Genomic DNA, 25,937 nt, shown 5'->3' on the forward strand with positions numbered 1-25,937 from the left:
GGGGGGGGGGGAGGGTAAGCTCCAAAGACCTAGTAGTGTGTTGTAATCTGTCATTCTAATAAAGCCAAGGTATCAGACACACGTACGCCCCACTACGGGAAGTAAAACTACCAATTTACTCCAACGGGGGAGTGCCGCTGACGCACCATGAGGAACAGCTATCTAATCAGTTAGCAATTAAATAACGTGTAGATGAGGTTGGTTTTGCATGCCTGGGGAGGCAGAGGGGGAACGCTTCCTGCTGTTGAAATATGCTGAGCCAGCAGTCTGTGTTAAGGATAGAACGGAGGAAACACACTTCAGCTTGCTGAGAAAAAAATAGCGTGCTTCCCAGGTTATTATAAAAAAGACTGCGGAGAACATTTAAACATTGCTGGCTTAGCATTAGGAACAGAGGTGTGTTTTCAGAGCCACTGAAGTTTAGTCTTTTAATGTTCTAAATTCCACATAACACACCTATGAAACCACATCGAGCTGAAAACGCAGATAAGACACTTTACTGCTTATTTGAATTATGCAAATTGTCTTTTTAAAGTATTTTATATTCGGCACTTACCTGTAACATAGCGGCAGACCATCAAATTTACATTTTTCCAAATTAGGCAGAGAACAGAAGCCACCAAGATAAGAAAGATTTAAATTTATCAAAAAAAAAAAATTACTCCTTGAACAAGCGCTAGTGCTAGACTAATACCACATCTCTTCATTTCTGCCTTTATGCCTGTGTAAGTACACACAGACCCTACATTTCGACAATGAATGGATAAAGAGGTGGTTTTTTTTTTTTCTTTCTGAAATAAGAGGGTGCTAATGAGCACTAATTTTATGGTGCATAGATGAATTTTGCAGAGAACAACAGAAAACCAAAGATTTTGTCAGTATTTGGTAAATGAATCAGGTATATGAATACTTTCAGCTTTTATGAAGTTCAGTTCCACTTATCCAGGCCTCATACCAGAACAACTGAGGGTACTCTAATATTAAGGGCTAGAACTTGCTGTAGATCAAACTGAAAAAAGAACAGGTGAAGTGCAACTGATTCAAAGATGACTTTTTGCCCTTTTATTACTTCCTGGACAAGCACGGCTGATGCCCCATTGTCAAAAGAGAGTCAAATTGTGACAAAATATGGGAAAATACTGTTCTGGTCTGCAAGATACAACCTTCAACAGGAACACAAATGAAGTTATTAAGAATCCCATTTTACAGGCAAATAATTATAAGCGAACACTTTGAAGAACAGAGTCATCAGAAAGTGATTTGTCAACCAATTACAGTTTTAATACAAAAATGTTTAGTCCAGTCATAAGCTTAATTGTTCAAATGAAAATGAGTAGTGGAACCAAAATCTTGAACAGATGATTTGTTTCAACATCAAGCTTGTTGGGTGACAAATACAGTAACATTACTCCGGAATATACAGGTCCACACTTATCGTTGCCTAACCAGCTGCCTGGTTATCACCTGGGTACACCTTCAGGTATCGGTCCTTTCTGGGGCCGATCTTCCTGCAACACTACAGCAGCCGCATCTCAGGGGAACCGAGTTGATTTTTTGCTAATAGTATATACTGCATACACAGGTATATCTCTATATATAGTCTACAAGGATTTAGTGGGGACAGTGACTGAAGTATCTTCTCAATCTTGTGGCAGAGTCAGGGACTGTCAACGGAGTGGGGCAGAGAACCTTGCACACAGTGTATTACATCGCCTTTGCAGACATATATATATTTAGATTTTGATGGTTTAAGTTTAGCACCTGTCAGGAGTACTAAATTCAAACCAAAACATTCTAAAAACTGTTTAAAGAAAATACTGATAACCATCAAAATTTTTCTGAAAAAATCAAAATAACTATGTACACCCATGCCAATCTTAGCTTTTTCAGAAAAAAATGAAATGGCATGTAAAAAAAAAAAATAATACCTTTAAGTATAATGTTCTGAACTGTTATCCATTCTGCCAGGAAGTTATAATAATAGTTGTTTACAAATGGAAAAGACTGAGAAAGAAAGCACCCCCCTTTAGGGCAAAAAAGGATAAACAATTCTAGCAAACTCTAGCAAAAAAGGGAAATATTTGCCCTAAATTAACACAAAGGCAGTCTGGAAGAAAGATGGCAACTGTATTTTTATTGGCCTCTTCATAAACAACAATCAATTTTCAGGAAGAGGTTGGAGTATATTACTATTATCTGGAAAAATAATAATAAAACCAATCTTCCTACCAAATTTCATCACCTCCAAAATTGTTTTTGAATACTTAATCTAAGGTCTTACGTCTACATATTACAGTTTTGAACTTTTTATGAATAGAAATTTTAAAAAGGCAAATAGTAGTCAATTGGCATAGGGTGTCCATGCCCTAGGGGTATTACAGGGTTGAAACTCTTCAGTTTGTATTTCGACTAACTTGAACTAGCAACCATCATGCTTCCACAGAGATGTTCCCATAGACATTTACTTCCGTGATCTCTTGTTCTCAGTTAACTTAGTCTTTAATGAACCCCTGTTTTTGTTTCCAAACCCTTGAGTTGAAGTTGTTCTGTCAGATTAATTGGTTTGAAGCCATGCAAAAAGAGCAAATAGTATTTTTGGACTTCAGATAGTTTTAACTCATATGCCAAAAATTTTTATAAGTTAACAGAGCTTTGAAGGAGTTAAGGCACCCAAATGCCCAGAAAAAAATAAATACCTTGGGCTAAATACAACTAAGTGTTCAGCAGTCATTTAATTGCACAATTGTCTCCCTAATTTGTAGCATAATGCTGCCAATGTCTTTAGAGATCCTAAAATACAAATACTAGAAACTTTGCGAATGTAACAGACAAGGCATTGACAAGAGATTCTCATGGTTCATTCTATATTCCTGGCTCCTCAAGGTAACTGCTACTCCTAATGTAATTAGCATTTAGCAGCAAGATCAGCATGTTCTAAGAATGAAATAAATATTCACACAATCAATACTAATGGTTCAAATGCTCAAACACATTATTGAAAACACTAATTTTCCAATCTTTCTCCTGCCAATCCAAGATTGCAGAAACAAGACCCTTGGCAACAACGTTCACAGCTCTCAGTACCACAGAAGCTTCTGCAAACAAATTCTAGGCCTGAAGTTTTGTCATCTGTGGTGCTTGCGAGGTGTTTTACTGTGTTCGAAGCTGGTAGTCTGTAAAGGGGAAAAAACCCAAAACCACAGTTTTAGTAAATTGTCTCACTAAGAGTAGCAAATTGAGATGAAGCGATTAAAATAAAACCAGATCTTTGCTTAGAATGGCCATGATAACGAGCTCTAAAGCAATTAAGGTAATTACAGGCAGTCATGCTTCCATGCCAGAAAAAAGTTAATTAGAAAAACAACAAAAACCAAAAACACCCCCACCACTTTTCCTTGCTAACAATCTAGTATCTTTTAGTAGACAGTGTCTTACACATTTGAAAGCTGGCAGAGTGTTATGTGTGAGCAATTTCTTTTTAAATTTACGTTCCAAAAATCCCAGCTTAATTACAAAATATTTGAACAGCATTACTCAACTATCCCATTGGGTCTTTCATTAAGACACCAAAAAAGGTGACTGGAACAAGCAGCATACCTTAATCTAACATGTATCTAAACTGTACAGTTTAATACCCAAGGACGTGAGCAAACTAGTTTTGTGTGTTTCAATTTGTAGGTGTATGCTGGAGAAACAAAATAAGCAAGTTGGAGATGTCTACAGTCTATTGCCTTCCATTTACCTCCATTCTGGGTAATATAACGAACCCACGGGAGAGCCTGATAGCCACTCTTCTCAATTATCTTTAAGTAGCGAACCTGGAAAGAAAGATATGTTAGAAATAAAGTCTCCCATGTCAGCCAAGCAGTGTTTAGCAAAACAGAAAAAAATATTTTTTTGGTCTAAAATATGTTTTATGGATAACATTGAACAGGAATCATCAAGAAGATGAGAGAAAAACTTGTGCGTTAAGAGCCTAGCATGCTAACTTGCCAGTATTTCTGTTTTCAACTACTGACCTGGATTCCTGAAGTGGTGAAATATGGAATCTCGAACTTTACACTAATGGGAGGTTTTCCTTCCTTATCTTCAGCTTCAACGCTTGGAAGTCCAAAGTGAGCTCTCATCAGGTATTCTTTTCCACCCTACCCAAAAGGGGACAGATTTTTTTTTTTCTTAAAAAATAAAAGAAAACTTGCAACAATACAAGTGGTTTTCTTAATGTCAAATGGCTGAACTCCACTATTCATTTCAGCTCTTCTACAGGGCTTAAAAGTACTTGTTTTTATTTTAAAGATGCAGATCGAATTAGGACCAGCCTGAGGCATAATTCATTTTCTTCCAGCCTCATAGTCAAAAGACAAGGGTGCCACTGACCATTCTGATTAAACGGTGACAGACAGCTCTACTACCACACGATTAGCATCTGAAAGAGCTCATGCTCATGGAACCACCCAAGAAGGAGTCTGACAAACTAAAACAGCTGCTGCTAAATCTAGGCCAAGGGATTACACCATCCACAGACATCGCTCAAAAATCTGCTCTCTCACCTAGTTCTGAAGAATTATCCCAGTTAAACAAATATAAATAACAGTATCTTAAACATTTATCAGCAAGTTCCAATCCTTCCTCCAAGGGAAAAGAGGAAGAGGCCGGTACTACTTGTCTGATACTATTAGAATTTGCTTTAGGCAGAGCCTGAACATTCATAAAATATTAATGTTAAGTAATTATTACATTATTAGGCGATAAGACTAAAAATAACACTTACTGGAAAAGATTTAATGGACCAGACAATTTCACTGTTCTCTGGAACCCATTTGACACTTCCAACAGTGGTTTTAAACTTTGGCGAGTCTGCGTCGTTTGGAACTGGAATGTGAATCTCCACATTGTTGGCAGTTGATCTACGCTTAAATTGACTTTTTGCCTGAAGAAGAAAAAAAAAAAATCAGAAAAGCAGGCCTCTAAGTATTTCCATTATGCTAGTGAGTTCAGAGAGCTGCGAGACAATTCCCCTCCACCCCAAACTACATCCTGAGAAACAGGACTGTAATACAGAGGTCGTAACTTACAAATGAAGTTTTCAAAAAGATGCAAGTCCCATAGAAATACTAAATACTTGTACAAAAATGCACATGCTGCTAGTCAAGCTTTGAAAACAAAGGGAAGAGAAGACCAAAATTTGCCGTAATTATTTTAGAACTTCTGACCTTGATCATGTACTCGATGCGGCTGTGCGAGTGTTTTTCAATCACAGACTCAATCCAGATCAGTGGTTTTACCTATGAGGGAAAAACACTTAACAGCTGTAGGTTTTACTTTGACACAGTCATTAAAATGTTGCTTCCCATAAAGCTACACTTAACACATGAACCCCACAGAAAACAGAAAGTCTGTGGTGTTCAAAATGACAAACAAGTTGTGTTTTTATTTAAAAAAAAAAAAAATTATTACACAAATGAGCAAGCATTGATATACCAACAATCAAGTGTTACAAGAATCATAGGCTTAAAAAGGTATGTCTCAGATCAATCCCTAATAACAAACACTTGCAGTCCAAAGTATTTGATAATTTAACACACTAGGGACTGAACTATGACAAGCCCTAAAAATAACTCTAATTCAAACTACTGCCCTTAAAAAAATTAATACTAAACTTTTCATTTGTCGTCTCCTGTCATAGTTGCATATTATAGACCTTCTCTATACTGAATTTTTCCTTTTCCGAAAGGAAAGTGATCCTTATCACTGTGGCCAGCAAATTCTAATAAAATTCAATGACATAAATACTGCTGTTGTCAAGCACAATGAATTGCTACACTGACATTTCATCATGTAGTTAGCTTAAAAAAAAATAAAAATCACAGGAACAATTATTTCAGAACCAGTTTCAATAGTAGTTGAAAAAAAAAAAAAAAAGAGAGACTTATTACCAAGTTATTTCTAAACTCATTCTTACTTCCTCCAAAATGAGCAAGCACAAAGCTTTGCTATTAACGGTTAACTTGAAAACTACTATGCTACCCATACTATAAGAAAAAAAAAAAAAAGGGAAAGCAGTTAGTAATTTTGCCTACAATCTAAAACACTATCACATAAAAAATGCAAACATCCAGACTTACGTGGGTATTAAGACGATATGACATGAGTTCAAACTCTCCATCAGGCGGAATGAAAGAAATTGTCCTGTCGTTTTCAAAGCGAGAGAGACGAACACACTGGTGAAACTTCACATCTTCCAGTTCTACTGATTTACTTTTGCCACCTAGCAGAAAATACACGTTTCAAGGTGCTACACCAAGTAAGTATGCCTGAAGTCTCATCGCAGCCAGTTACACAGCTAAGCAGTTGTCTGCTGACATTCCTCCCTTTTAGCCAACACTTTCTTTAGCTTGCTATAGGTTTTTAGGACTGCAGAAGTCCCAAGGAAAAAGAGATGAGGAAGCCTAGATGGTTACCACATATTACCATGGCGTTCCATCTTTGCTTGGTACTGTCACACAAGACCTAATGTGGTTTTCTACATTGATAAAGGGAGTATTTCTATCATCTTAGAAGAAATCCTTTCAGCTGAACCTCAAGCATCTCAAAACTTAAGACTTCAGATAACATCTTTCATGATTATTGAGATATCACCAAAATACTCACGGCCTGTATTATCAAAGAGAACTTTGTCATTTAAACCAAGGCGCAGCTCTGGCATTCCCGAGAGAAAGACTCGCATTTTAATGGATCCAACTATCTCACTCCGTAATACATTTCCGTTGGCACTGACCTGAACAAAAACAAAAAGAAAGGTAAGATGGCTCTGATGTGGTATGTTGCAACATCAAACAACACTCCCACCCCATCCCCGTGTCCCAGGTTTTCTTGGGTGTCTTTCTCCTGGGAGATTAATCCAGTAGAGTAAAACTAGGTCAGGGAGGTGACGGGCACAGAGAGAGAAGGAAAGGACGTATCAGAAATCAGCAATACATCCAAATAAAGCATTATTTGTCTGCTGGATGTCCTTACAGGTACTCGGTCTCAATGACTGACATTGTTTTGAGCATCACAGTACACTAGTCGGTCTGACTTTTTATTGTACCCTTGCAGGTTTTCAGACAATAAGCCCTTTTCAACACTTCCTATCAAAATTCTCCTTAAAAGTTAAAAGGTACCCACCAAAAGGTTAACAGACTCTATAACATCCAGGAACACTTCGTTTTTCCTGTATTTTATCCCTTCTGATCTCCATGAAACAGCATTCGTAACAGTGGCAGGTGGACGCGGAGCTCCAGTTTCAAGTTTGTGACCTTCCTGAGTGATGTACCTTTACAGTCACATAATTGGCATGAAAAAGTGAAAATTAGCTTTTTTGATAACTAGACCAAGCCAAAAGATTTGTTTGTGTATGGAAGAATGCTCAAAACTTTCCAAGGAGTTTGTCACTGTAAGTGATGCAGAATGATACTTACTCTTGTAAAATTTTACTATCAGTGGTTTGTGGATAACCAAAATCCATAAGCTCATCTAACAACTCATAAATAATAACAAAATTATCCCTAATGCTCTCTTCTTCCAACTCCTTGAAATATTCAGAAAAAACCTGAAACAAAGCAACAGGAGGGAGGGGAAGAAGGAGGACATTAACTGAGAAAGTACAGCACATTCAGAATGTGTTCTTGCATCCAAAATAGCAATTTTTAAAAAGCTCCAAACCAAACCCCATAATTCACAAACAGCATTCTGTTGAGAAGATTAGCCTCAGGAAACCCACCTCAATTAAAAGAGAGCTAGAGAATCCTAGAAGCAACTCTAACTATTATGAAAAATATTTATTCTGGAGAAAATATTTTTCATGCCAGGTACAGATGAACCAAACATAGAATCTATGTGATATGCCACTACTCATGCATCAAGTTCACAATTCTCCTCTGTGTTCTCAGGTCTTGTGCAACTACTTACAGCATTGTGTCACATCCTTTGCCTACTCAGCTACAAAATATCAATTCCATTATTAGTGGTTAGGAAGATAGTTCTACAAAATAATCAAATATAAAGTAAAAATGCTATTACCACAGAGTTCTTAAAAACGTGAAAGCTCTATGCACTTCTATTTAGATCAGATTTAGACTGAACCAAGAAGAAGATGGAGGTTACTTTGGAAATTTCATACTCACCTGAACTACTTTATATAAAAATGAAAACACCAGTGATACACAAGCATTTTTCTTAGAAGTTGCAACAACTGATAAAGGATGTTCAGGAACATGCATTCAAAGTCACCATTCAAAAACATGTTTACTAAGTGCATTTTTAAAAGCCTTTAGGCAACTAGAATTGGCCAAAAAACCTAAGAGTTAATTTATGAACAGTACGTCTGGTCTAATGAGATATGAAGATAAACATTCGCGAAATAATTTAGTAGAGTAAAATTAAACTAAACACTTTTCTGCACCCTGTGCTGCTGGTGTACATTACACTACGTAAAGCATAAAACAGCTTTATCTAATAGAGCCTTCTTATGTCACTTCACCCATTCTCTCGCTTTGCTTTTAGACACAAACCCCAAAAATAATAAAGCAGCACTTGGCGTATCAGCATATGCGAGCTATTTGCAGTATAAAGGATACGATATAGGTTGTTATGTTTAATCCACATAAAACGAACTCCTCCATGTGCTAGAATAGGAGAAAGCGTCCCCTCTTCTTCCTTTTCCATAAGGATTGGCATAAAATGCTCCACCTCTGACATGTCCACATCTCCGCGGTAATTCCGACAGATAAGAACCTATAAAGACAGGAACAAAATCTTTATATTTTTTCTCTTTCATGAGATGATGTTACCATGCAAGACCAACGCACCAGATATTTGGATGGCCTCTTCAAGTAACTTTTTAAAAGTCACCAAGCTTCACTCTAGCTCCTACGCATACTATAAACGCAAATCACAAGGCCAAGATACTTTGCTGATGGGAATGCAAATCCTAATCTTTCATTGCAAAGTCACGTATTAACACTTTCCAGCGTTATTCTTCACCTATTGCTGCCCACGCCCTAATAACGCTTTTAAGATAGCAAACCATGCAACCCCTCTGAGACAAACCACCTCCAATTACGGCAGGGATTAATTACTCCAGGTGAGATGCCCAAGGGCCCTGCTAGCACCTCCCTCGGCACCTGTAACTGCGAAGAGGAGACACAAGCCACGACTCCCCTTCTCACAGCGCCGTGTAAAACCGGGGCTGCCGGCAAGGAGGCGCCGGGAAGGGGAAAGCGGCTCCCGCAGACCCCAACGAGGCCGGGGGACCCCCCCACCATCCCGGGGCCCGACCCCCTCAGCGAGCCCGGCCCCTCCGCTTCGGCCCCGCAGAGATCGCCGCCGCCTGGGCCTCACCTTCCCCTTCAGGTCCAGCACGTAGACGGCGCTGGCCGACATCGCGCCGCCGCCGCCGCCTCCCGCCCGGGCCGCCGTGTCGCCCGGTCACAGACACACCGACTTCCGCTTCTCCCACAGCACTTCCGGCAGGAAGTGACGACACGAGACGAGACCCGGCTGCTGCGGGGAACGATACGCGGAGGGCTCCGCCGCGGAAGAACACCTTGATGCACGGAACAGCAATGCTAAATAGTCCCGAGGGTCTTTTTTTTTTTTTCTTTTTTCCCCTTTTTTTCCCCCTCCCACTGCGAAACGGTCCCACAGCGCTGAAAACAGCACCAAGAGCAGGGCTAACGGCGCCGGGACGAGGGGCCGCAGCCTGAGCACCCAGGGCCCAGCCAGCAACAGCAGAGGGACGACGTTCGGGTTTAAGACCAATATTGGGGTTTAAGACCAATATTGGGGTTTAAGAGGCCGGTTAGGATTCGAAACATCAACCTGCAAGCCACGTCTCAAAGGGAGTAAGAATTGTAAAGGCGCTTCAAAAACTCCAGGCGCAAACTGTTCCCTCAGTGCGCTGCCCTTGCTTTTATAGGTAAGTCAGCACCAAAAAAAGGATGAAAGCAGCATTTTAATAAGAAGTTACATCGACGTTACAAGCTGCAGCGGACCCTCCACCTCTGAAAGAAGTCTAGAGACAAAGAAATTATACAATTCCTATAACTTACAAGAGAAGCTTATGCTCTGTGAGACTGTCAGACTCTTCACCTCCAAAACAGAGAAGTATTAGTATCAAACAAATAAAGGAATGTTTCCCAGCGGGCTCACGGCAATTGATTTTGGCCTTAATCTCACTTTAAGCACTAAAAAACCCCCAGCCCTCTGCACCTACATAAATCAGAGCTCATCAGCCAAGAAGAGACTTTGTTGAATATTTGGTTTTAAAAAACAAAACAATGAAATAAGACAGTACAAAGTCATAAACGTTCAGAAGATATATTAAACATTCAATATGGAGAATACACAGATTTACACAGCAACCCTGTTTCATACAAACAAAATGCAGCTCCTGATCCAAAGCCTTGAAAAAGCAGCCCGTTCACTTAGTCCAGCTGACTTTAGGAATGTCGTAATGCTCAGTCAGAGTATCCAAGTGCCTGTTGAAGTCCTAGGGGAGAGGAGGAGAAAGAAAACGTTTAGCATTTGGTGCCGACGTGACTGCCGTTGAGCCACAAGACATCCCCGCTTCTGTGGTTTCACAATGGCAAAACAGTTCCCCCAGCCCAACAAGCCTGCGTGCTGATAAACACAGACTGGCCTGAGTAAATCAGGGTGATTTAGCTTACCTCCACCCTCTGCTTATGGGTTTTGGACGCTTTCTTCAGGATCCTCTCCATTTGCTGGGGGAAGACACAAGAGAGGCCGGTTACTTCCAGCAGTCGTAGCCCCTCAGGGGGGGTTTTAACCCCCCTCCCGAGCCCCCAGACAGGGTCTGGCCCAGGCAGGGCGGCCCTTACCCTCTTCTCCTGCATCTTCTCGTAGGCCACCTGCGCCGGGGTCCGCTTATCCAGGCCGCGCTTCTTCTCCTCCTCCTGCTTCTTGCTACTCACGATCTGCTCCAGGATCTGGGCCTTGTCCTTCGCCTTCTTCTTCTTCCTGCGGGCAGAGGGCGGTCACCGCTGCCCACCCCGCTGTCCCCTCGTCCCTCCGTGTCCCCCGTCCCCCCCCCCGCTGCCCGCCCCCCAGAGCCCCGCCGCTGCCCTTCAGCCGCAGCGGCCCGCGCTGCACCGCCTCGTAGTCCGCCATGGCGTTCGCGGCCGCCGCGCAGCACTGCGGCGCCCCCTGGCGGCGCGCGGCGCCGTTGCCGCGGCAACGGTGCGTCCTCTTCCCTCCGTGAGGTAAAACCGTTACGAGCCGAAGCCGCCCCCCCCGAGAGGGCAGTCGAGAGATCCGGGCAGCGCCAAAAAAACCCCAAAACAACCAAACCCCAAAACACCGGTCCCAGCCCTCCCCGCACACCTTGTTCCACGCCGAACGGAACAATTCTGAATAATTTTTGGTTATTTGAAGGCGCGCCGGGTGGGTGAGCCTGGCGTTCCTTCGCTGAGGGGAATACATTTTCCGCAGGAGAGAGGGGCCCACCCAGCTGGACGGTAGGAATGACCAAGAAATGAAGGTTTTACAACCTGCCCGTGATCAATAAATGAGGCAGCCTGCCACATGTTGTAGTTGTGCTGTCAGTTCCTCCTTCTAGCCTTGTTTTTCATATTTCATACAGCCAGTAACATCACATTTCTGTTTGTGTGTATAAACTATATACTCGCAGGTATTTTAAGTGTAACGGCCATACAGGTATCAACATATATGTATCATGGCACACAAATAATTGTTAACTAGTGGGAATGTGTATTAACAGATAATGCAGAATAAAGGGAGCAAGTGGACTTTATAGCGACTACCTCCAGTACAAACTACCATTAGCATTAGTGAGAAGGGAAGGACAAGGGGTTACTACCAGTGTTACTGATTTCTAGCATTTGGTGTTAATTCTTAAAGAAGACAGACATTGCTAAGACTTTTCAGTTAATTTACCATGTTTGAAGGAATGAAAAAGTATGATCCATTAAGTCCACCTGCTGCTTCAAAGACACAAACAAGAAGCTATTAGTTGTTTGGCTAAATACTGTAACAGGAGTCTTTGTTGTGCACACAGGAGACAGGTGGGTAAGAGCCTTAAGTAGCCAGACTGAAGATTTGATGAAATGCTTCTATTATGATACTTTACAGCCTGTGCAACAGGGAAGCTGGTTACTTGATCCTCTGCTATACCTGAACCTCATTGTTGCAGCTTTTAATAACTGAATATCCAGACCTCCTATAAAGGTGCCTTTGAGGAAAGAATGATGGGACAAGAATCAGCATTCAGAGCCAGAAATGGGCAACAAACAAACCATTTTCACTCCAGAGCAGCTGGATGCATATCAGGTATAAAACAAACTAAAGGGCTGTTTGGACAGAACATGGAATAATGGTGAGGGTTTTTTTAAAACAATCTCTTTTTAAAATTATTAAGTAGGACTACTAAATTACAGCAAAGATTTTAGTAACATGGTTTGATTCTTACATCAAGAAGAAGGGTTATAAAATACTCCTAATTATATGCCAAAAAGAAAAAGCTTTCACACTTGGCCACGTATATTACAATATGACTTCATTCAAGTCACTGTACCAATGCATGCTGAAAACTGTCATTACATGTTCTATCTTTTCTTCTTTCATAGGACTGCACATTCTTTACAAGGAAAGAAATTCTGAGGTGAGTCTTGTATATGCATTTTGTGGGTAAAGGGCAGACACTGCTATAAAGACAGGTTACATATAGGGTGAGGTATTTTAAAAATAATTTTTAAAAGGATTTACACAAATTTAAAGTGATACCTTTGGACAATTTGAGCATTTTTGTTGCTTTTTTTTTAGGTACAAACCCTATGTTATCTATCCTAAATTGAGCCAGAATTCTAGATTTTGTATTAAGGTACCAGACTTTATTGATCAGAAATAAATTTAACAAGTTATATTTTAGTGCATACTTTGCCAGTGACATCCATGTTCCTCACCTTGTTTTGTGACAGATAGATACTTCAAAGTATACTGATACTCTTTGGAATACTTTGCCTGGTTTATGAAAACCTTAACGATTGTGTCCAATTTTCTTCACATTTTCTTCACATCTTCTTGTAAATAATCATACTAATACTCTAAGGTGCATTTTCCACGAAGCCTTCATGTGCCTCATCGAACACTGCATTTAGTCTCTGGCCAAAGGATCTGATGGAGGCAGGTTTGGTATTCTGTTCATGTGGGACTGAGAGTCTTCACTGAAAACCTGAACTTGTTCTCCTCTTGTTAAAAATACTTACCCAGATAGTAACGTACATAATATTGAAGTTACGTTTGCCATTCCTGACCATTGGGCGTACTAACAGAAAGGGAAGTGTTCAGTTTCTGCATCTCTCAAGATAGCATCACACATGATTTGCTAATTTCTCTGAAGGGCAGAGTATGAGTGACAATTTTGTACAGGGCATGTCCCTCTTTAGAACCTTGATATCTGTGTGTGAATTCTATACAGGATAAAATACGAATGGTTCTGTAATAACTGAAATCTAAATCTGTCTCCTTTCCACATAGTAAATAGAGGCCAGAACCATAATCGTGTCATGACTAAGACATTTATTATTGATAAGGATCCCTTTTAAAATTCTGTCCTATTGTTTTGTTGATAACAGCTGTAAATGGGATCCTTACTCTAGCACAAGACCTGAAGCAAATAGCATGCTGAAAAAGTGGTAAATACATTCAAATTATTATGCACATTTTCTGCCTCTTGAACCCGAGTTCTGTGGAAAAAACGGAAGATACTTGGGGTGGATAAAAAGCTGCTAGAGTTGGTCCCAGATCTCTCTCCCTGCCCGTGGCTTTAGGCATTCAGGGTTTCATTTTGACGTTTAAACTGGATCTTTCATGCTCCAGTTTAAGCCCAATATTTTTTGTCACATTCATTATGGATTTGGAAAACAGATCCCTTTTGCCTTGCCACAAGTTTTTGTGTGTTTGGAAACTGATTAGGTGGACCTTCGGACTAAAGGTCTTCTGCCTTGTTATCATAAACACATAAATCATAACTACACTACATGCCTGAACACCATTGCTGGCAATGTAGAAGTAAATCTGAAACTTTGTAAAGATCAGTTTTCAGATACACGGTATCTGTGTATATTGTGTAGTGGTTTGGCTGCCTGACGTGTGTAAGCATTTTCACCTAGTTGTTTTGTAGGCATGAAGGTTTTGTCTTCACCAGTTACACTGTGTTGTTCTTTTTAATACTGTCTCTTCCACCAACAACTACAGAGTATATTAAATGTTAGTGACTGATATCATCCACCTGGTAAAGGATGAAAAATGTGAAGAATGATACAGAAAAGGCAAACACATGGTTCTCAGTGGTCTAAAAAACTTGTTCCCTAAACAAGCCTTTCTTTCTATTTCAGACTGTTTTACAGATACCGAGATCTAGCCCCACAGCTAGTTCCACTTGACTACACAGATAAACCAGACGTGACGCTTCCCTATGAACTCATTGGCAGCATGCCAGAGCTGAAGGTACAGAGCAAGGAACACAACTAGAATCAAGTGACACATTTCAGTTTAATCTACCCTTTTTTAATAATTCATCCAGTACTAATTGCTGGGAGGCTGAAATACAAATAAATTTTGGCTATTGAAGTCAAAAGTCTTTCTGGAAGCTTCTAGTGATTCCCTGGAAACACCCTGAAATTGCACAAAAGTTAAAGAAGGCTGCAGCTGTGTCTACCCGATATAACATTAGACAGGAGCACAATAGCAGAAAGGGGAGTATTTGCCAAAAAAGGGGTTACAACAAAAATAGTCTTGCTCCAATTGTGTCTTATCTGCACTGAAATAAATGCTAGTAAAGATGACCTTCCCTTGCTCCTGTGTTCTGTTGCCCAGGACAATCCATTTCGTCAGCGGATAGCAGAGGTTTTCTCAGAGGATGGAGACGGCAATATGACTTTAGATGATTTTTTGGACATGTTTTCAGTGCTGAGTGAAATGGCTCCCAGAGACTTGAAAGCTTATTATGCTTTTAAAATTTATGGTGAGTGAGACATGCATAAAAAATAAACCTTGTGGAAATCCTGCAGCTTCACGTAGGGATGCAAAATAATCATTTTGTCACCACAATGATTTCTAGTTAGGTATGTTTCTAATGCAGCCTTTTTTTTTTCATTGCATTTGAATGTCCGTTCTCTCTCCTAGAAATTTCTGGTCTTCTTTACCCTTTTGTCTCTTCTCTTATTTGTTTGGGATTAGGATTTACTATAAAATTTACAACCTGAAATTATCTGCAGTTTTCAAGAGCTGATAAAAATTTAAGAAATACTTCTGTCTGAGGGGCTGCTTGGAAAAGTGCAGCACAAGGGATTTGGCTGCCCATAAATCTGTAGCATGGTTTTGGTAGGGGGAGGTGGGAGGCAGGGAAGCACACTTCTAGCATTTTTCTCCAAGGACAAATTTAAAGGTTCATTGTGGGTTGGGTTTTTGGGGGTTTTTGTTGTTTGGTTTTTTTTTTTTTACAGTACCATTTTCAGTTACTTCCTTTATGATCAGCTAAAGTCAAACAATGTATCAAACAAACAAAATCTTCTTTTGCGATGTAAACTGTACGTGATTCAGCAAAGATGTTAAAAAAGTGAACCCCCACCAAAACTGAACAGCCCATTCTCTTCCTTTAACTTCATACTATTTCTTGCATTTGGTTCAGTAGTAGTGATTTGCCAGAATGATTTAATTATGGCTAAGCTATGTTTAGCCATTCAACTATTTACAATTGTTAGCCTTATGCATAAAAGGAGAAATTATTCCAGGATTTTTATTTTGTTATTGAATTTTTATACAAGCAAAGACAGATAACTTCATTTCCAATTTGAAAGTTCTATTTACATAAATACATTACGGCCTGGGAACCAAACCCTTCCTATTAGGTCTTGGCAGTCAACCATATAAAATGCTGACTTTTGTAACTTTGAATTCATTTTGTTTCCTTTGACAGATTTTAACAATGATGATTACATATGCAAATCAGATCTAGAGAAAACTGTTAACAAATTAACCCGAAATGAACTTACCCCAGAAGAAGTTAGCCTTGTATGTGAAAAGGTGATTTATGAAGCTGATGTGGACAACGATGGCAAGCTGTCTTTGGAAGACTTTCAGCATATGATAATACGAGCTCCAGATTTCCTCAGGTAATATTTGCTTTTAATTTCTAACACAAAATTGCTCTTAGTTTTTTTGTCAGAAGTCTCTGAAGCGTGTTTTACGTCTCCTCAGCCATTACAGATCACCACTCTTCCCTGACAAGTTTCTAGTACAGCTGCCCACCACAAACACTGGGAAAACAGAAGCTTGGAAAAGTGTGGAGGCTTCTTGACTTGCTTTTTGAACCTCTGATGTACTTTTTACATGACAAAAAGTCCTGGTAATTTAAAAAGTTAATATTAGCACTTAGGGTCCATTGATAGGTATATGAGATTAGCTCACTCAATGCATAACATAGTCTTAATGTGGTTTCTGATGCATGTCTTACACAAAGCAGCACTCCAAATCTTGTGTTTATTTTATGTACTTATTCTTTGCAAGTGCTTTGCAAAACAAAGTTTCCCATTTATTATAGAGTCCTAGGATTAAGTGTAGTGAATCCCTTTGAATAGAGTGATACATAAGTGATCATTACTTCCTCTTTCTAATAGCACATTTCACATTCGAATCTGAATCTAGTGAAACATGCAGATGGAAGTGCTTCTTGAACCTTCAACAACTATTACTTCACCCGAGATTACCACCCATGAGAGAGCAGAATGAGAGGAGCAAAGAAGACAATTTCTGGTAACTTAACCAGTCAGAGAACTCTTGTCTCTTGTTTACCTCCTTAAAGGAAGAATTCATTAAGCTCTTCATCAAGATTTCCCTGTAACTTAACAAAATGTCTATTCTGTCCCCTCTGCTAGAGTAAATCTGGCCTAGACAGTGTGATGGGAAATATTTTTTTAAAGTTCAGACACCACCAGGTACTAAAGGAACTTGTATCAAATTATAGCTTCAAAAAAAAAGTCCTAAGCAAACGCCTTAACCAGTAAAAAAAACTTGAAAATAGTTTCAAAAACATTATGGTTCATCAAAATTGTGTAAGCAACTCCTCTGATCAGCTACAGCCTTAACAGACGGTCCAGTGAATCGATTTGCTGAAGTATTCTCCTAGTGTGTCACAGACATCCATTATGGGTTCTGAGAAGAATATAGAGAAGAGCTCTCTATTTCAGAATTTATAATGAAAAGTCAACATACTTTAAAGGACAAAAGAAGCTACCCCAGGTTCCTGTCCCTCTTTTCTCTTCTTAGAAATATCCTATTTTCCACATGGGAATCCATATGCATGAATGAGGAACAGGACTGACAAACTAAGTTTGTAAAATTCTCTTTTCATAAGAAGTTTATTTATGCAGTGCTCAGGGTCCTGTACAACAGAGTAAAAACATACATACTGTAATAAACAACAGTTTTGTTTTTAATACAAACATGAAAATCAATGAGAAGTGTTTAAGAAAGCAGTTGTAATGTGGGAAGGGTGGCAGCCAAAAGTGGTCATTCTAAAAACACAATTTACAGTTGTTTTTAAAAATATTGGGATGCATTAAGTTCCCTTCAAACAAAGTCATAGGCCCAACTCGTGCTCAACGCAGAGCATATGATTCCTGCAGAAAGGGTAGAGAGACCAGCCCGCTAAACTTGTACTACCTACAGAAACAAAAACTCCCAATGATCAGTGAAAGAGATGGGTCAAAGAATAAGGCAGCCTGAAATAATCAGACTGCACATTACCATTAACGTTCGATTGAACAGATCATTATTTAATCTACAAATGAAGACAGAAGTCAGTCATCATTCTTTCCCAACCACTATGAACTTCTAGTACAAATGCAGACCATCCTCTACGCAGCTGTTTGTCCATTTCCTCTCCAGCATAAACACCAGCCATTTCAAGTTCAAGAGAACAAGAAATCACGGTAGCTTTTGAGCATGATCATCAGACAAAGACACCGCCACAACAATAAAACCCTTAACAATTGTCAGTGAGATGATTAGCATCTCACGTGGAAGGAGAGACCAAATAATTTTCAGCAGCAGTAAAGAGACTTACAATAATCCATAGGATTTATAAATCTGAGGCTGAATGTCTGATGCTGGCATAAGGCTCGGATGTCAAGGAACATTAGATGTGCCTATCAGCATAGGACCTAGACAACGTAAGTGTTGAAATGGTGAAGTGTTAAAACAGCAGTTCCACCATTTATTGACAGATGAGCTACTGACAGGTCTACACCTGAAGGGGTGAAGACTATCTGATATATTGCAACCAGCCTCAAAAATAAGGTCAACCACAGAATTCCATGATACTCGTTAAAGTAAGGGAATTTGAGAACATGCTCAAAAATGGGTTTGTTTCTCTACAAACCAAGTGTTAATCGATTACCTGAAATTTTAGTGGCATTTAGACACTGAGAATGTGTAGTAAGCACATAGTTTTTTGGATCTACTTAAATTCCTCAGTTTTACAAATTTTGTATCCAATTTCAGGTTTTTTCCTCCTTAGTTAAAGAAAGCTTAGATATAAATACCTTACTGTATGTATTTACGCAGTACCTCTTTTGATCATTGTGTTTTCCATATCATTCATACTTAAAAAGTACAGTAATTTAATTATGTGATGGAAACATCAACTACATACTGTACTTATCCAAGATGCGATGTCTGCATTTAGTGACACACAGCCAAGCATACATGGAACTGCAGTGTCTTTAACCTTTTGCTGTCCTACATTTCCATTTTAGGTTTCACATTGCTTACACTGATTTAATTTCTGTGTAGAGTCTGTATACCCTAGAAGTACAGTGATGACTGTAGTCACAGTAACTGTATGAAACTTCCTGAGATCAGACAATAATGTAGTTGTTCATTGAGTAAAACCAATCATTTCATAAAAGGAAACAATGCTATAAATTAGGTACATAAACATATGTGCAACAACCAGCATAAGTTTAAACAAAAGGTATTCACATACAAAGAGTTAGCTTTGAATGCAAAAGAGTAACTTAAGATTTAGAAAATGAGGAGTGAACAACACAATTCCATCCTTCAAGTTTTATCCACTTGTAAATTAGTATGGTTTGCTTTCTCATCAAGATGAATTATTGATTTAGACACTGTCGACAGGCAATGCCCAGTATCACAGTGGATACTGTGATACCAACTTGGACTAACCACTTATTTTTCCAGTCACTTTGAAAAATAAGTCTGGCTGTACCATCTGGCTGTATTAAAGTAGAAGGATGGATGCAAGACAATCCACATTTACTACTAAGCCAGAAACAAATCATTAACCAGATCAGTTTTGTGTAGGAAAACAACATTCAGACCATGCCTTAATCACCTCCCCAATTCTGCCTCAATTTCTTGAAGCATACACAAAGTCTTTCTTTAAAAGCATCCTTATCTCAAGATAGAAGCATTCCTTGTCCAATCTATAGCTCTGTATTAACTACACTTTGAAGCATATACTGACTAGAAGCATACACTGACTAGAAGGCTTTTCAGTAGCTTAACATGGTTTTATCCTACAAATACACCTGCCTGTAATCCACTATGGTGCATGTTCACCAAGTTCTCATGCTAAAAAGCCATGAGTAAACAAAACAAACCCCCATCATAAGGTTCTGGTTAAAGGAAAGCTTTATGTATGATTTTAATCATGAACAGATCTCATTGTAATCTGCTAGCTATTAAAAAAAAAAAAAAGGTTGGTAGCATATAAAATGCATTTTTATAAACCAGTAACTTATACAGTAAAATTTCCTTTTTCCATTTTAGAAAAACAGGCAATATTCCTGTTGAGCCCAATTGCATGCTGCAGATTTATAAAGTTTAATTATGAATCTGATAGATCTTTAACTACAGTAACACGAGTGCTACTCTGAGGCCAGAATATAATACCATAAACTTGAAGAAAACAAAACTGGTGAGTAAATTCATTAACTTTAAAATCAGCTTTAATTTTACCCTTAAGTGCAGTTGTCAATGTAAACAAAGCATGTTAACAATTCCAGTGAGTTGCAGGACACAGCTGATATGTTCATTTCAGTTAAATACACCGTAATTCCAATCACTTGACAGCAGACTTTGAAGTAGATGGCTCTTACTGGCTCCTTTTGTCAGTCTAATTAAGAGTCAGGCTTACAGCCTCTGAACTAAGAGCAATTAGCTACCTAAGAGCTTTACTTGGCTGTTATATATTTTATACATCGGAATGTAATAGACTGTGTTTATAGGAATAAATACATAGAATATTTCCACGGAGGACTAAACATCATTTGCATTGATGCACGCTATTAACAGGTCTGTTGCTGCTTGAAATCTGAAATGATCAATACACAGCAGCAAGGCAAGTCTCAGTTTAAAAAAGTCTGTTTTCAGAAAGTGTTCATATGTGCAACATTTATTTGCATATGTGAGCAAGTGTGCATGAGAACACACAACTGGAAGCAGTGCAATACATTTTCTCGTCACAATTTAAAACCAGCTACTACATCATGACAGATCTGGAGTCATTCTCAACTGGAGAAGAAAACGCCACCCATTGTAATGTTAGATTTTGAGGGAGTGTCCCTACCTGAACCATGGTCTGTTTCTCTAAGAACAGACAACAGATCATTTGCATGGGACTCACTGTAGCTATCATCTCCTGTTAAACACGTCTAAACATCTGGAGTACTTAATTAAGCATGGTCAAGTCTAACATGGATAAAGTACTTCCTGATGGCAAGGATCCATTATATTTACAGCACACTTTGGTTTTTTAAAAAAATAGAGATTCCTTTGAGGAGGATTTTTTTTTTTTTTTGCAAAACTTCAATTGTACTTGTGGATTGTCTACAATAACGCAACTGAGTAAGTAACAGGCAGATAAAGGATTTTCTCTGGAGTAGCAAAGAGGTGGAGAAGCAGAAAGCTTCCTTCTACCTTCTGAAAAGGTATAAGCCTGTCCTGCTTACGTAAGTGCATTTACTTGATGTTTTGATGCGATTGTTCCATATGCATCTATAGACATGGATATGCACATGTATCATGTACACATACCTGTACTTTATTAACGTTGGCATTTCAGTTTCTTATTTTGATCATAACTTAATCTTTCTAATTTGGATACATTATATATATGAACAAAAAGATTGAAGCCTGTCAGCAAAGGTTCTATATCACAGGTCACGTTTGATCTGTACTCCCTCTGCTAGACAATACGCATGCCCAGTGGCAATCTGACAAAAATAAACTTGTTTCATCTCCAAAATTGAAGAGTCAGACAATTACTAAAATAAACGATTTCTTATTCAGATGGTCACAAAGTGACAAGGTATGTTGAAAATGCTAAGTCCACAGACAGAGGAAATCTCACTCAGAACAGGCACAGTCCAGTTCAGCTGAGCAGATGCTCAGATTAAGGCCATGTCCCTCACAGAAGAACACATCGGAAAAAGCTGCTTTTCTTTTGCTGGTCTGGTGTGATTTTGACTCCCTGGTTGCTGCCTTGCGGGCTATTGCCTTCCTGAAGATGCAAAGAATATTCAGTTACTTATTTATACTGAACCGCTTCTAGCATCCATACTTCATCTATTCATTTTCTTGAATCAAGCCTGCCATACACAAAAAACCATTGCTAAAACCAACAGGAGTCTTGACTCATTTATCTGAGCCTTACATCAGCTGCTACAAGAAGTCGGAGAACTGCATCTGCTACTTTTGGCTTTGACTAACGTGCACCGCGCCTATTCGTCTTCTTTCTATAAACTCAAAGACAGCAGAGATTAAAAAAAAAATTTATAGGACATGTTTGCCTCTTGCTGAAACACTTAGGAATCGTCAGCAAGACTCAAAATATCACAGCTCTGTCAGCACACGTCTGGTCACATGAAGGTGGAATGCTCAGTGAAAGTAGAAGGAATCTTTGTTAGCTTCATTTTGTAAGGAACAAACCGACATTGATACATATTTATTTGTTGTGCAAAAGGTAACCCAACCGCTTCTCAGGATGCTTTTGCAGAAGTTATCAAAAAAATTAGTTCTTTACCTATTTTTAAACATACTAGTTTCAAGACTACCCTGAAGTATGAAGCGGGCCTCCTATATGACTAATTTTTCAGACCACAAGAGCAAGAAATATCATTAAACTGCTCTACCACTGGCCTGACTTGCAATAAAATAAAGATAATTTTATTTAGGAAACCTCAACCATTGCAGCTAATTCCTGAAATGCAGAGACAATTTTTATACAAGACGGCCAGAGAGTAGCTTGACAAAACTAAAAATAAATTTCTATAACCCCCATGAAAGAGACGACAAAGTATTTTTTATACACTGTGAAGCAGTACTTGCTATTTGGCTTTTGGTTGTGGGTCTTTTTTTTTTTTTTTTTTCTTATTTAAATACAGCGTGGACCAAGTAAAGGTTACTCACCAACTTCTTGTCCATTTTTGCTTTGATGTCTCTTGCAAGAGTGAAAAATGCCTGCAACAAGTAAACCACTTAAGTGTTAATATATTCTAACATTTTTGTTTAGCGATAAGCTGCCTTCCCAAGTTTCTACATACACTAAACTCCTGAAGAACAGCAAGTTTTCAGGTTCCCCCCACCCCCCTCCAGGTTTTCATGCTCCTTTTCTAACCCCATTACCCCATTTCTGAGCGTGAAAACCACCACGGCACAACCTGGGCTTACGTAGAGGGAAAACGCCACCCTTTGTCAATCACATTATTGAATGCAAAGGCCTAAGCCCAGTTTTTCAGTGTGCCGCCCTGCCGCCGTTTGCTCTTAACACCCTTGTGCTACGCTCTAAGCACCCACTTCAATTTAAATAAATCGGCATAACGTTGGCTAGACAACGCCTTCATGGAATGCACGGGTATGTACTTAATAACCCATCCGCAGTATCTAACAACGGAGTTTTGCACCCAGCCAGGACGGGTGAGTGTTCTTATTGCTTGTTTGCATAAATAAGTCAATACATATAAGAGAATGGTTATAGTACTTACGTTCTCTATGTTTATATTTGCTTTTGCGCTGGTCTCCATGAATTTAATTCCAAAACTTGCAGCAAGCTGAACAAAAGCAGGTTTCGTGTTAGTTGGATAATTACAGGAACAGCTCTAAATATAACCAACTGCGCAGGATCTGCCCCTTCTGGCGTGATTCATAGCAACTTGGGGATTTACTCAAGCAGAAGAATTTGCACAAATCAGGAACTAAATCTCGTTCCTATTAGTATCTCTTCTTGCTGGGCTTTTTTCTGCTGTTTCACACTCTGCACACATCTTCATCTGCTCCTTTGTCTTTTATTTTATTTCTTGCATGGGTATCCGGTCAGTCTCGTAACATCTGCAGCGCGTAGAAGCACCTTCCCTGACTAAGTAACATCCGACGCCAGAAAAGACAATCCTGTCTACCTTGTCTCAGTGGCTTTCAGTCAAAGAGAGATGTTTCCTAAATGTCAAACTCTAGCATGCTTTTTCTTCCTTTTCCTAAGAAAAAAAATCCACCTCGTTGCTTCGCACCTAATACATCCTGACCAGCTAATCGACAAGAATTCTTAACAGCGACTCATCTTTTAATCAGAGTGGGGAAATGTCCTGCAACTACACCTTGGGAAATGTTCAATAGTTCCGCTTAGGAACACCACCGAGGTACCAAGGAGGCGTACAGACCGTAACGAATGCAGGTTTTACGCTCCGAAAAGTCTAAGCTGAAATATGTTAAAGCTACGGCACTTACCTTCTCCCCTTGCTCTCTAGAAACTTGTCTTTTGTCATTTGCATCACATTTGTTCCCAAGGATCATTTTTTCAACATCTGGAGAGGCGTGCTGAGATAGAAACAGATCAAAGAAAGGACTTTGGCTTGGGTCTTTTTAGACAAATATTGTCAAAAAGATGAAGCGCACATCAAGGACTTCACATGGAGTGCCAAGCATCTTCCGCAGATTTACGGGCTCCCCCAAGCCCCTCATCCCAGCAGCCCGGCGCGTGTCCTGCGTAACGACAGCTCTCGGATCACTTGTTGTGGCAGGAAAACATCAACTTTTCGGTCCCCTCATGGCTGGAAGGGCTACAGTCCCCCCGGCTGGCTCTCGTGTCCCAGCACAACGGGCTACTGTTAACCAAGGCGTTCCAGAAGGTATTCCTGGTTTTCATTCAATTTATTTTCCAGGCACCCTTCAGCACATGAATCCAAAAGAAAGGTAATGCTTCTGAAGCAATTAATTTTCAACTACTTTTGGAGGAAGAAATTGCATCTTTTATTATTCAATAAGTAAATAGAGAAATTACCTCTTCAATATTCCTGACCCAGTTCCGAATGTTTTCAAAAGATTTTTCATTGGTGATGTCATAGACTAACATAATGCCCTAAAGATTAAGAAGGAGACAATTTCAGCTAGCGTCAGTTTAAGCAAGAGTTAAAGACTTGACCACAGCAGAAAGGAGCAACTTATCAAAGACTATTTTTAAACCAGTTGGTTCACACTTCCACACAACACTGAATCGCAGTTTGTGCCTGGCTAGATAAGGTGTGCGGGACGCGTATTTTAGAGCGAGTCACGGAGGGAAGCTGCCCCTACGAGCTCCCACGTCGCTCCAGCACAGTCCCAGCACCGCCTGAAACAGGAGCGCCGCTGTAAACATTTAGCTGGGCAGAGTTTACGTGCCAGAAGACATCGGCAGTCGCGTGCATTCCGCATTAAACCCAGCCGATCTGTGACAGCTGGATCGCCCGCGTTAGGTTTAGCATCACCCGCACGGCTCCTACCATTGCTCCCCTGTAGTAGGCGGTTGTGATGGTCCGAAATCGCTCCTGCCCGGCAGTGTCCCTGGAACAGAGAGAACGCGGGGGCTCACGCAAACCACCGACGGCAACACGCTCAAGTCAGAGCCACCGCAAGGTTTAATGAATTTGAAGCAGTCTTTAGGTGCGCTAGAACTATCTTTTAGTTTCTAAGACATTGTAAACCGCTGAAGGGCACAACTAGGGTAAAGACTTCACAATAACATCACCGCCCCGCACCATGTGGACACCCGGCCACTGGACGTTAACTTCAGAGAAAAGTCTTACCATATCTGTAGTTTAATTCTCTTGCCATCTAGCTCTATAGTTCTAATTTTAAAATCAATACCTGAAAAGAGAAGCAACTAAATTACTCTCGGTTCCTGCCGAAAGCCCAAATTCTCATTTCTTCCCTCCCCCCTCATTTCGCCGCTCGCATTTTCAGGCTCAGGACGAGCGCCAGCAGAGCGTCCTCCCCTTCAGCGAACCAAAAGAGCCGCCCGGTTCGCAAAGGCGGCTCACGTCCCGCCGCGCAGCCGAGAGAGCGGCCGGAGCCGAGACCGAGCTCCAGCCCCGAGCCCCGCAGGACAGGACAGCCCAGCCGGGCCGAGCCCAGGCGGCGGCAGGGCCGGGCCGAGGCGGCGGCAGGGCCGGGCTGCCGCCCCCCCACCCCGAGCCTCGGAGCCACCGGCGCCGGCAGCGAACCCGCCCCGCTCCGCTCCCTCGGCCCGGGCCGGCCGCCATCCCGCTCCTCCGGGCGGAACGAGCCGTTTCCAGGCCCCGAACCGGAGCCGCCGGGCGGGACCACCGGCCGGTGCCGCCGCCCCCGTGCCCTCACCGATGGTGGAGATGAAGGTGGCGTTGAAGGCGTCCTCGGAGAAGCGGAAGAGCGCGCACGTCTTCCCCACGCCCGAGTCGCCGATGAGCAGCAGCTTGAAGAGATAGTCGTACGTCTTCGCCATGTTCGCGGGCGCCGCCCCTCCCCGCCGCGCCCGCCCCCCGCGCCGCCTCACCGGCCGCGCCCGCCGCCCATCACCGCCCGCCGCGCGCTTATTGGCCGAGCCCGGC

The 25,937-nt window shown here is 40.6% G+C and overlaps 4 protein-coding genes across 6 annotated transcripts; 1 reads left to right on the forward strand and 3 right to left on the reverse strand.

Annotated features, from left to right (window-relative positions):
• Positions 1–2,703: 2,703 nt before the first annotated feature.
• On the reverse strand, positions 2,704–9,560 carry AP1M1 (adaptor-related protein complex 1, mu 1 subunit). The gene is made up of 12 exons (XM_010562219.1): positions 9,382–9,560; positions 8,619–8,775; positions 8,166–8,233; positions 7,461–7,591; positions 7,168–7,315; positions 6,652–6,778; positions 6,126–6,268; positions 5,214–5,285; positions 4,772–4,930; positions 4,020–4,145; positions 3,743–3,818; positions 2,704–3,173 (listed from the first exon to the last, which is right to left on the reverse strand). The coding sequence occupies exons 1-12, from the start codon at positions 9,421–9,423 to the stop codon at positions 3,151–3,153; spliced, it is 1,272 nt and encodes a 423-aa protein (XP_010560521.1). The 5' UTR covers positions 9,424–9,560; the 3' UTR covers positions 2,704–3,150.
• A 685-nt stretch (positions 9,561–10,245) lies between these two features.
• FAM32A (family with sequence similarity 32, member A) lies at positions 10,246–11,178 on the reverse strand. The gene is made up of 4 exons (XM_010562220.1): positions 11,093–11,178; positions 10,881–11,019; positions 10,710–10,763; positions 10,246–10,531 (listed from the first exon to the last, which is right to left on the reverse strand). Exons 1-4 carry the CDS (start codon positions 11,167–11,169, stop codon positions 10,463–10,465), a joined length of 339 nt encoding a protein of 112 aa, XP_010560522.1. The 5' UTR covers positions 11,170–11,178; the 3' UTR covers positions 10,246–10,462.
• A 1,119-nt stretch (positions 11,179–12,297) lies between these two features.
• On the forward strand, positions 12,298–16,838 carry CIB3 (calcium and integrin binding family member 3). Of its 2 annotated transcripts, XM_010562222.1 has the most exons (6): positions 12,298–12,348; positions 12,645–12,679; positions 14,415–14,526; positions 14,896–15,043; positions 15,998–16,193; positions 16,698–16,838. In XM_010562222.1, the coding sequence occupies exons 1-6, from the start codon at positions 12,298–12,300 to the stop codon at positions 16,717–16,719; spliced, it is 564 nt and encodes a 187-aa protein (XP_010560524.1). In that variant the 3' UTR covers positions 16,720–16,838. The 2 variants fall into 2 exon arrangements, with proteins under 2 accessions (XP_010560524.1, XP_010560525.1); XM_010562223.1 differs by lacking the exons at positions 12,645–12,679; positions 14,415–14,526.
• Positions 16,839–17,419: 581 nt separating this feature from the next.
• On the reverse strand, positions 17,420–25,847 carry RAB8A (RAB8A, member RAS oncogene family). Of its 2 annotated transcripts, none has more exons than XM_010562225.1 (8): positions 25,708–25,847; positions 25,158–25,218; positions 24,855–24,915; positions 24,377–24,454; positions 23,824–23,835; positions 23,088–23,153; positions 22,513–22,563; positions 17,420–21,604 (listed from the first exon to the last, which is right to left on the reverse strand). In XM_010562225.1, the coding sequence occupies exons 1-8, from the start codon at positions 25,829–25,831 to the stop codon at positions 21,512–21,514; spliced, it is 546 nt and encodes a 181-aa protein (XP_010560527.1). In that variant the 5' UTR covers positions 25,832–25,847; the 3' UTR covers positions 17,420–21,511. The 2 variants fall into 2 exon arrangements, with proteins under 2 accessions (XP_010560527.1, XP_010560526.1); XM_010562224.1 differs by having other exon boundaries at positions 23,824–23,913.
• Positions 25,848–25,937: the final 90 nt, after the last annotated feature.

Source organism: Haliaeetus leucocephalus, unplaced genomic scaffold (assembly GCF_000737465.1).
Source record: "Haliaeetus leucocephalus isolate CR32 unplaced genomic scaffold, Haliaeetus_leucocephalus-4.0 Scaffold157, whole genome shotgun sequence".
Taxonomy (NCBI): Eukaryota; Metazoa; Chordata; class Aves; order Accipitriformes; family Accipitridae; genus Haliaeetus; species Haliaeetus leucocephalus.